Source organism: Cervus elaphus, chromosome 3 (genome assembly GCF_910594005.1).
Source record: "Cervus elaphus chromosome 3, mCerEla1.1, whole genome shotgun sequence".
NCBI classification, from domain to species: domain Eukaryota; kingdom Metazoa; phylum Chordata; class Mammalia; order Artiodactyla; family Cervidae; genus Cervus; species Cervus elaphus.
Genome location: NC_057817.1, coordinates 45,636,158 through 45,648,186, shown reverse-complemented (window position 1 = coordinate 45,648,186; position 12,029 = coordinate 45,636,158). Strand labels below are relative to the sequence as shown.

Below are 12,029 nucleotides of genomic sequence, written 5' to 3'. Positions count from 1 at the left end.
ACAAACACGCTGTATCCTCTCCCATATTTAAAAGAGTCTCCCCAGATCACTTGTCCCCTCCAGCTACTGCCCATTCTCCTGCTTCTCTGGATAGAGAGAGTTTTTTGAAAACTTGAAAGTGTTGTCCACGTTCTCTGACTCTGTACTCAGGTCCTATTCTCACCTCAGCCCACTCAAAGCAGGCTTTTGCTCCCATCATTTCACTGAAACTTCTCTAGTTAGGGTCACTAGAAACTTCCTTCAAACAGAATCCTATGGCCAGTTCTCAGTCCTCATCTTATTCCTTTTATCATCAACACCTGACTCAGTTTCTTTCTCCTCCTTAGTCCCGTGTGACCCTTAACTTGGGCTCCAGGGCACCACATTCTCCTGCTTCTCCTTGCACTGTGTCTGTTTCTTCATGTCTTCTGCTGAAACTTCCTTCACGACTGACTTCTGAAGGTTGAACTTCCCCAGGCTCAGACCTTGAACCTCATCTCCATCTATCTGCACTACCAAGATGATATCTATGCCTCACCCACCTGTTGTATGTGTACATACCAACAGCTCCAAAATTTGTAGGCTTGCCAGGTGGCACTAGTGGTAAAGAGCCTGCCTGCCAATAAAAAGGATGCAAGACGTGGCTTCGATCCTTGGGTCAGGAAGATCCCCCGGAGAAAGAAATGGCAACCCACTCCAGTATTCTTGCTTGGGAAATCCCATGGACAGAGGAGCCTGGTGGGCCTCAGTCCACGGGGTTGCAAGAGTCAGACACGACTTAGCGACAAAACCACCATCACCACTGAACTTTACTCCGAGTTCCCCATTCCCTGTTTCCACTGATCCATTTCTTCCTCAGTGGGTCTTTGTCTTAGTAAATGGCATCACTAATTACCCAATTAAGAGCAAAAACCATGGATTCATCCCAGACTTCTCTTTTCTCTCATATTTCACAACTAATTTGTCAGTAAGGTCTTTGGACTCTCTTCAAAATATGACCATTTTTTTAACCTCTACCTCCATCAAGCTAGTTGGAGTCACCATTCTTTCTTTCTTTCTTTTTTTTTTTAACCATTATTTCTTGAATGAAATACTGCAATGGCAACTGACCTCCCTGTCTCCATTCCTGCCTCCACATAGAAGCTAGAGAGATTTTAAAAATGCATCAGTAACTCAACTGCTCAATCCCCACAATGGTTTCCTGTCAAACTCAGAATAAAACTCAAGCTCTTACCTTACCTACAAGTCCTAAAGAACCTACTTTTGTCTTTCTCTCCAACCTCATCTCTCACCACTCTTAGCATTGCTTTTCCTTTCTGGCCATGCTGGCCTTCTCTCCATTTCTTGAACAAGAAAAGCTTGTTCTCACCTCAGGGCCTTTGTACTTGCTGGTCTTTTTGGCCTAGAATCCCCTTCCTCCAGACCATTATGGGTTCATCCTTCATTTTAGACTCACACAACTGATACTGCCTAATTGAGGCTAAATAACAATTAATTGAGGCTATCCTAGACTTTCTTTTCAAACACATGTCTTTCTGTCCAGCACTCTCTTCCTTATGCAGTAAAGTGAAAGTGAGAGTTGCTCAGTCATGTCCGACTCTTTTCGATCCTCTCCAGGCCAGAATACTGGAGTGGGTAGCCTTTCCCTTCTCCAGGGGATCTTCCCAACCCAGGGATCGAACCCAGGTCTCCTGCATCGCAAGCAGATTCTTCACCAGCTGAGCCACCAGGGAAGCCCAAGAATACTGGAGGGGGTAGCCTATCCCTTCTCCAGGGCATCTTCCTGACCCAGGAATTGAACTGGTGTCTCCTGCATTGCAGGCAGATTCTTTACCAGCTGAGCTACCAGGAAAGCCTCCTTACAGAGTAAGTCCCCTGCATACGAATCTTCAAGTTTCGAACTTTCAAAGATGTGAATGTGTGTTCCATCAGTGTCAGGCATGAGTGATGTTGCAGCTTGCTCTCCGTCTCCTGTTGTTGACAGTCCTTCAACTCTGTCTTCTCCAACCTCATCTCCCTCCTCCAGTCAGTAACTCTTCTTGCCTGCTCATCAATACCAGCCCCTGTATGCCAACTGTTGTACAGTGTTACTGTACTTTTCAAGGCACTGAACTGTAAGATCAAAAATGTTTTCATTATGCTTTGTGCATGCTTGTTTTCTATATATTATTTGTGTGAAAAGTATTATAAACTTATTATGTACAGTACTACATAGTTGTTAGTTGGATACCTAGGTTAGCTCTGTTGGACTTACGAACAAATTGGACTTGCAAATGGAACCTGTGCGTATGTGAGGGATTCACTGTACTAGTTTATTTCACGTTATTGCATCTAGCACAGCCTGACCTCATGTTAGGCAGTGAATGTTTGTTAAGTGTCTGCCTCCCCCACTAGCATGCCAACTCCAGAAGGACAGAAGCATGTAGGATACTGCAAGCTTCCGGAACACTACCAGACACATACAAAAAATAAGAGAAGATCATCTAATTAAAATGGACTTAGAGAGCAAGTAAAAGATTGGCTGGAGGGGAGAAAAAAATGATATGGTGAAATAGGCAAGGATGAAATGCGTGGAATCAATGCATAAGCAGTTTACATTCTATGTAGAAGGCAGGAAGGCACGAGTGTCACAATCAAACTTCTAAAGAGAAAAAGATTTGCCAGGTGCTATCAGGTATTCCTTCCCCCACCCCAATTTCAAAGCAGAAATCTTCTTAATATCAGTTTACCACCTACCTCAGTAAGAGTCCTTAGTAATGTGCAAGGATGTTTAATAATAAGAGAATTGAAAATGCACATATTGAGCACAGGGCCCAGAGTCATTCTTAACTCACTGAATCAGATAATGGGGGATATATATGATCTGATTTTAGAAATCTCTTCGCAAGATGAAATGCTCTGCTGCAGAACAAAATGACTCATTTCATCCATTCAGTGCTATCTTAAAACTCTGTGTTATCCTAAGGTTTTAGAAGGGAAACACGAAGCAGAGAGTCACGGTGCTACCAGCTTAAAAACAAGTATTTAAAAACCTGCTTGGCCAATTTCAATTTGTTTCCTTGAAAATCACATATGTATAGAATAAATTACAGCACAGCCTACAGCGTAGTATCAGTTTGGCTCCTCAGTTTCTGCTAGCCCTCAGTTACTTAGAGAAACAATGACATGACCCTTGCCTCTACTTGCAGACCCACCTGTAATCAAGGGACTGTCAGTGATGACTGAGATGGATTCTGCGACTTGGACAGACAGCCCACTCCTACCCAAGGCTCCTGCTCACCTGACATTTTCTTACATTACTTGAGAACAGACGCTCAACTGGCCACTAGGAGTCAAAGTCTTTTCACCTCACTTTCATTAAGAATTCTCCTCATCACCTTTTCTTTTCGCTCACTGCTCAGGATTCTGGTGGAAATTCATTGTTATCTAAATGAATTTTAGATAAGATTTTATTTGATCCACTACTTTCTAGCCCTGTGACCTTGGCCATGTTAGTTTAGCTCTCTGAATTTGCTCCCTCATCTATTAAGAGGGAAATGAAGAAAAGTTAATTCCTAGAGATGCTGTGGGAGAAATGTAACATTATTTATCAAAATGGTTTGGTCGATATCTGGAATATGGCATGAAATGAATGATAACAAGTATTTTTCTAATTATCTATGGTTTCCTTCATTCTGTCTTTCTAGATTAGGTTACTCTTGTGATCACTGCATTTGTGTTATTCCCTAGGCTTTGGGTTAATACTGTCAACCTTCTCTCTATCAGTATTTCTCATCATTTTATAGCAAAAGCCCCACATGCCTTCCACTCCCATCCCAATGCCCCACTGCTACACTATAAATCAACAACCACTCATCAATATACTGACAAACTGGGGTTCTCAATGTCATTTCTCTGGAGAAGAATCTCACTCCAAGCCAGAGTTTCCCGAAGGATATTGCATATAAACATTGATGGATGTATTTGAGGGAACAAACAAACCTTTAAAAAAAACAAGTTTGCAGAGACGTGCATGGACCTAGAGTGTGTCATACACAGTGAAGTATGTCAGAAAGAGGAAAACAAATAGTTTAGGTTAATGCATACGTGTGGAATCTAGAAAAACGATACTGATGAACCTATGTGCAAAGTAGAAATAGAGACACAGACACAGAGAACAAAGCTATGGATCCCAAACAGGGACAGGAGGGAAGCAGGAGGAATTGAGAGACTGGACTGACACATATATGCTGTTGATATTATATGTAAAATAGAGAATTAATGAGAACATGCTATATAGCCCACAGGACTCTATTCAATGCTCTGCGGTGACCTAAACAGGAAGGAAATCCAAAAAAGAGGGGGACATATGTATACACACAGCTGATTCACTTTGCCACACAGTAGAAACCAACTAAAACAACTAACCTCCAATAAAAATTAATGTAAAATTTATATTAGAAAATATAATTAGCATATCGAATTCAACATAATAAAGCAAAAGGGAAAAAGTGTATCAATTTACATTCACTTAAAATCATATTAATTATAGTCAAGGTAGACCACAGATACATAACAAACATGAAGATGACAAGGGAGTGATTGAAACTGGGAAGTTGTTCTAAGTCATGTCAGCCTGATGGATAAGAAAGGGGTATTAACAGGCCTGAAGACTTTCTGTTCTATCGTAAACTATGTAAGATGGTCCTTCTATTTCCCTAGTGCGGGGACTTCCCTGGTAGTCCAGGGGTTAAGATTCCACACTCCCCCTGCAGGGAGCATGAGGCGACCCCTGCTCAGGGAACTGAGATTCCCTAAAACGTGCACAGTGTGGCCGGCAGGGGCAGGGGGCAATATATATATATATATATATATATATATATATATATATATGATTTCTTTCCCTAGTGTCAATGAATCCATACAACTTTCTTTTCTCTCTCTCAGTTGGTTTAATGTTGTGTTACAACACAGGCGTACAACATAGGTGATTCAGTTATACGTATCCATATATTCATTCTACCTCAGATTGTTTACACATACAGATGATTACAGATACTGAGTAGCATTCCCTGTGCTATAGAGTAGGTCTTTGCTGGTTATCTATCTTATCCTTACAACTTTCACCCAGTCTAACTCTCTCAAGCAACTTAGTTAAAAAACCCCAACTGAAGGTCTCCCTAACTTGGAGAGCAGGAGAATTCCTTTTTCTTTAGTGTCTAGGAGACAAAAAAGACTTTCTCCTTGTGCACATCTCCTTGAGCCTCCTTGTAAAATGTTTCCAGACACTGGAGGTTGCGCTGGCTCGTCAGAGTCACTCTGATTACTGCGTGTACCCAGAGCACGACATTGACCAACAGTTACCACTTCTATAACACAGGGGGACTCAGGGAAGATCCAAGCAACAGGACTAATTCATTACACATCATTTCCCGTAAACTGCATGCTGGAAGGATGATTGTTTAAAAATCATTTGCTGCCGATGTACCACTTCATTATATTTCACCCGTGTTTACTAAGGCGGGAGAGAGATTCGACCATAATAGACTGTCATTTCTCTGAATTGCTAATGAAAGCTGCAGTGCTGAACACACAAATCAAGCCGCTCATTTTTTGCCCAGCGCAATCTGAAAACTCACTGTGTACCACCAGCCACAGAGCAAAGTGGATCAGCTCTCTGGGGGAAAATCCTTCATGTGTACCTGACATAAGAAGTAATAAGTTCTGCTTTGCATCACTCTATTTATAGACTTCAGTTATTTTCACATATTTTTTGGCCTTTTTTTCTATAGCAGCATGCATTCTTAAATGAATCAGTCTCATCTTGTCAATTTTACTGTTAAACTGGGCTTAAATATTCTCTTTAGGTGTTAGAGGATTGCAGAGATATTTTCTGTTCAAACAGGAACAAATGAGACTGAGGGGAGACCTTTGCTCTTTAAAATTCTCTAGCTTCTAACTGACCTATATTTCATTCATTAGTCTTAGGCAGCAGATGATTTCCTTAGAAATGCCATATTTGGTGCAACCCCAAGGCCTGGGTGAATAGCTGTTGCATGGTATACAACGAGTCAGAAAATACACGGTAAACGGAGACTATGTTGAATTTTGGGGTTTTTTTTTTTTTTGGTAGCAAAGTATACTAGTCATGAGGTGACTAACTCAGCACAAGGAAAACCTTCCTGCTGATCTTTGCCTGCTCATTAATTTCACAAGTATTGGCTGAATCCTTACTATTTGCTAAGCACTGCTCTATGCGCTGCAGACAATAGTAGTAAACAGGACATATAAAGAACCTGACCTGGGGTATCTTACGTTTTAGTCTGAGAATGAGAAAAAAATAAATGTATCAGTCAGTTTCAGATGGTGATAAGTACTATGGAAAATTAAATAAACAGAGGCACGAGCAGAATCTCAGACATATTTGTAATGCTGCCAAGAGTCTTGATTTTATGATCTTAGAAACCTGTCTCTAAAGAAGTGATATAGCTTTAACAATTTCTTAAATAGTCAGTAATTACTACATTTGTATCACTGTTTTGAGTTCTTGATGCTGACTGTTGGTTTTGATGCTGCTCTGGCAGGACACCCCCATACTGTGGTCCCCACAGTCTTCACCTGGGCCCACTGGGATGTCTTGGAGGATGTGGGGACAGCCTGACTGAGCAGCTGAGTAGCTCACTTCTTCTTGGCATATTCCTCCCATATGGGCGATCCCGTCACTAAGAGCAGAGTTTGATTTAGCATCTTTGGGCAACATCTGCAGCACCCTAGCACCATTTTTTTTAAAGAATTTATTTATTTATCAATTTATTTATTATTAATTTTCTTTTTTGGTTGTGCTGTGTGGCATGCGGGATCTGATTAATAGTTCCCCAATCAGGGATCAAATTTGTGCCCCCGTAGTGAAAGTGCAGAGTCTTAACTACTGGACAGCCAGGGAAGTCCCTCATGCCTTTTTTTCCTTTAAGTTTTAATTTTTGAAATAATTTTAAAATTGTATGAGAGCTGCAGGAACACTCTAAAGCACTCACTCCTTGATATCCTTCATCCACACACACGTACAGAGACGTCTCTCCTTTTTTTTTGCATTATTTGAGTGTGCATTGCAAATATAATGGCCCTTTACCTCCATTCCCCTGGTTGTACTGAGATGTAACTGACAAAGCCATAAACCATGTAAAGTGTCCAGTGTGATGACCTGATGCACACACGTTCTGCGCCGCACCATGCTTTGTGCGACGTGACACACGACTGAGTCAACCGACTGGTTTCCCATCGGTGAGACACGCTCCATCTCTTGGAGCGGCTCAGTGATGGCACTAGACAGAGAACTAGGCCTGAAAATCAGCGGAAATGCCCTTCACCCACCTGAACAGTATTAGAGCTATAAAATCCTAGTGTAAATGTCACTCTATATATCTGCTGTAATAATGAAAATTTAGATCAATGAAGCGTCAAATTGTATGTTAACAAAGAGGAAAATGCTGAACAGAGAGGGCAGAACTTTAAACATTCCTGTCCTTCCCTCTTGACTCAAGGTTGCCAGCTTCTGTGTGGGGCCAAGGGCACTGTATTATTTTCTACACTTTGATTTTTCAGTAGATGTCGATGCTTCCTGGAAGTATTCGAAACAGTATATGTGTATACATCTTGGGCTGATTAACATTTCAGACTCTCAATTCCATATCTGTATACCCTCTGCAAATAACCAAATGTGAGATATAAGAAAGATATATCATCTTTATCTTATTACGACCAAAGTGATCAATGTCTTTTCTCCTATTCTAGGAGAAAAAAAAATTCTCACACAAAATTTTGAGGTCTCATTTCGGCTACAGAGTTAAGATAATTTTCCTGGGGCACCAAAAGTTTGGGAGTGCAATAGATATGAACACTTGACTTCTTCCTGCTTTTGTGAATTGCCCCAAATTCTTTGCCATGAAAAAAATAAGCAAAGAAAGCCATCCTACCTGGAAAAAGGAGGTAAATTGAATAAACAATATATTAACTTTAGGCTTTCAGGTCTAGTGTGGTATTCTGTCTTTTCATGAACATTAGATAGACATGATTAAATAAGTCACAAATTATTGCAAAATGTGTTAAAACAAGAGTCTGCAATAATTTGGACAAACCCTCCATGTGGTCAAACTTTGATTCACCAGTAATCTTTCAAACAAAGGAAGATTAGACTGACAGATTTTTTTTTTTAAATAACCATAGATGTGGAATAGAATCTGCTAGTTCAAAATACTTGGAATTCATCTTCTCTTTGAAAAAGAAAATGACTAGAAATGAGGTTAAAATTTTTTAACAGAATGTTAAATTTTTAATCTAAATTTAAACTTTAGTGTCATAGAGACATTAACGTCATTTCTTTTCCACTATTATCATTGCTAAAAATTTTATAAAACCTTATGAAAGACCAAAAAGTCTTTTTTTACACATTATGCCATAAGAGACATGATTAAAATGACAAGTTCCCAAATAACATGAAAAATGCATTTCCCCTTTATGCAAAGCAAATGCATTTTGCTCCTAAGAGATGTTTAATCTATTCTCTTTTTTGAGAAGAGATGGCAGGGGGACGAAAGGATTTACAGTTAGAACTGTCATTTAATGAAAGACACATATTTGACTTGTGATTATAAAATAACTTGTAACAATTTCGAGTTTAGACAGCAGTAGTGATTTTTGATATGAATGAAAAACAAATTATATTTCTGTTAACATTCAAGGTTACTTCTCTGAGTCAGAATTATTAAAAGTTACCCTTTATTATGCCATGGGAATAGTGGAACCAATGTTAAGAAATCTTCTCTATGTGTATGCATACAAATATTTATTCCAGGAAGCATTAGGTTTCTACAGAATTAGTTTAAAAGAACAGCTTAATCTTTCATAAAAACTTTTATAAAGAACTTTAATATGCTTTCTACTACCTTATACTCTTAATCCACCCCCTCCATCAGAGAGAGTGCTCCCATGAATGGTCAAATTCAATCACCATCATTGGCTCATTGGGAAGAAATGTGAGGAAAAGTCATAGTTCCTTTATAGTTTCAACTTCTGAGTGTTTGCTTACTCCCTAGCAATTGGGGCACCAAAATGGCCCCAGGACTGCACTTGCCCTGAGAAATGCCTTTTACTGAAAAGATCCAGGGGCTAGTAGAGGATCCAAGCTTTTTTAAAGGTCTCTTTCAGCTCACTGGTGCATTTTTCGTCTAGACACATCTTTCCTTGACATTAGGGTGGTCATAATACTCTTGAGGGAAGTAAGGTTGGGAGGTGAGCACACAAGAACAAAGGCTGTAAACTTGCACTTTGCTGTGCTAGCTCTATGGTGTTGACTTTAATTTATCAGGAGGACACCTTGGGATTTTTTCAGCAAAATAATAAAGAGGGTGCATTTTCCAGGTGTCTATGCATTTCTCTCTTTTGCAGTCTCTCTCTCTCTCACCAGAACAAGAATTAACAAGTATTTTTAAGTAAGACAGTAAAAGTTTAGAACTCCAACTGCCAGAACTCAGTCAAGAAGCAGTTTCCAAGAAGTGCCTAAATTTTCTCCTTAAGATGTAACAGTAAGTCATAATCACCTATTAACCACTTTGGTTTCTTAGCCTTCTGGCTGGTGAACTTTTTTCTCTTGAACTGTTCTAAATAATTAAGAGGATTTTGAAGACGTCCGACCCTTTCGGCTGATACCTTTTAAGAAAGAACAAAAGTGTGTTTGTTCATGTTCAAACTCCAGGAAAATAACCCCTGATGCTATTAAAAAAAAAAAAAAAAAAAAGGTTCCTTGATTTCAGTGACTTTAGAATTGATATAAGGGGCTTCCCTGGGGGGTCCAGTGGTTTAGACTCTGTGCTTCCAATGCAGAAGGTGCAGGTTCCAGTCCCAGGTTGGGGAACTAAGATCCCATGTGCTGTGTGGCATAGCCAGAAAATAAAAACAAACAAAAAAACCCCTACCAATTAAAAAAAAAACCTGACATAAGGGAGAACAAAAGGAAAAAATATGAAGAATCACTGTGTGTCATGAACTAAGGATTGTAATCAATAACTTCTGTGTACCTAACATATAACTTTAAAAACTACTTACTGATTTTAAGGTGAAGCCTGGCCCATAAACCTGGGTTGTAATTTAGTATGTAACACTGGAAAACCCATGAAAGGAAAATATGAGACTAGTTCAGGGCTTCCCTTGTGGCTCAGATGGTAAAGAATCCACCTGCAATGCAAGAGAGCCTGGTTTGATCCCTGTCTCTGGAAGACCCCCTGGAGAAGGGAATGGCTACCCACTCCAGCATTCTAGCCTAGAGAATCCCATGAACAGATAAGCCTGACGGGCTACAGTCCATGGGATCACAGAGATTCAGACACGACTGAATGACCAAGCATGCATACACACAGTCAGTGCTTTTGTTCAGTATCATATAAAGTGGAAAGGACAGTGGGAAGTCTCTTTATTCCTCCCAGCAGAGGATTACTGAGTACCAGCTAATTAGAGAAGCCGAAAAGGAATTGATGGATAACTGGCATTCTTGAATTTCAAACTTTGGGGACTGCCTTATTGCTGACAAGGAGAAAGCAGAGAACATGGCTCATAGCTGATTGCAGTAGTTTTTCTAAACATGATGAGCACTAAGAATGAAATTTTATAGGTTGGAATAGAAGAAATCTCAGCCCTGGGTGAAGCCATATAATTAGAGGTTTCAAATTACTTTAGAATCTTCAAAGCACACATACAAGGATATGGATCATTCACAATATGCCTCTTTATAAGCCACGTACTTTCATAAGAAATCAAAGTCTTCATAATAAGAAAAAAATAACCACAGGTAGTTCTTATAAATAATAATCATGAACAGGGCAGAAACTGGACTTGTCTTGCTCTTTGTTCAAGTGGAAAATTCTCCCTTTACTGACAGATTTGCTAAAGCATCCAATGTAATGTTCAAAACACTGCTTTGCTTTATCTTGAGTTGTTAAACTACTGCACTCTAAAATCCTGCCACTAAACTTTAGCTGTACTCAATTTACTTGTTTTTAATATAGACAGGCATTATTTTTGATACTAAATGTACTATGCATTAGATACTAAATGTACTTATGCTTTTAACACTTCTCTTAAGGACAGTTGCTACCACAAGAGGTTTTCCATGAATCACCTAATTCAGGTAAAGATTGAATAATATTTTCAATTTCCTTCCTATATTTATTTTAGAATGTGTGTCATTCACAAATTCAAAATTTCAAACTATGGAAGTCTGGAGGTAAAGACATTTGAAGATATTTCTTCAAAATGTTTTGTGGAGGAAAAAAGGTATTATATATTGTATTACAAGAAACCTCATCACAGCTTCCTAAAGAAACAAAGTCCCAGAATTTTACAAGAATTGCTCAGTAGAAGTAAATCCAAGTTCAAAGAGACAAGAAGAAAGGAGTAATTTGTTATTCAGCATATATATGATCTGCCACAGCAATTTTGAACCACTTTGTTCTTCTGGGTTTGCCTTAGTAAAGGGTTAGATGCTGCTGTGAGAATCATTCCCTGAAAACAGAGGTGAAAGTAAGTCAATGAGTGAGAGCTGATATAAATTCAAGTCATTTTACAAAGGATTTGCACACAAGATGAATTTTCACAAGTTGGCAAGCTTTTCCAGAATCTTGCTTTCATGAATGTTATTTGAACAAGTTGTGTAGAAGGCAGTCTCCATTCTACGAGATAGCAGTGCTTTTTTTTTTTTTTTAAACCAAGTTGGAACTATTCAGGTCACCAAATAACAGGGATCAAAAGTAAAACAGCTGAAAAATCCAACAGTCTGGTCTAACCTGGGATGCTCTGTCTCCTCACAGCCAATGCTCCATCAGGCGGCTTTGTCTGGCTGGCGGATTTAGTGTAGGGACTCTCATCTGCAAAGGTACAATGAAGGCTTTGGTTAATTTCCATCCAGTTTCTACTGTAGTGAAGGTCTTTCAATGGATTGCAATCCTTCTGCCAGAGAGAGGTGGTATGGTACAGTAGAAAGAGTCCGTAGACCTGGGTCCTAACCTGGGTTTAGCCGTGGG

General features: G+C 39.4%; 1 protein-coding gene across 7 annotated transcripts in view; it reads right to left on the bottom strand.

Moving 5' to 3' along the window:
* The window catches only part of GRIP1 (glutamate receptor interacting protein 1), a 735,313-nt gene that overhangs the window by 200,482 nt on the left and 522,802 nt on the right, over nt 1-12,029 (bottom strand). For all 7 annotated transcript variants that reach the window (XM_043887901.1, XM_043887884.1, XM_043887918.1 and 4 more), the window contains exon 2: nt 11,793-11,873. In XM_043887901.1, coding sequence (XP_043743836.1) covers nt 11,793-11,873 — 81 coding nt within the window. The remainder of the gene's footprint in view (nt 1-11,792; nt 11,874-12,029) is intronic.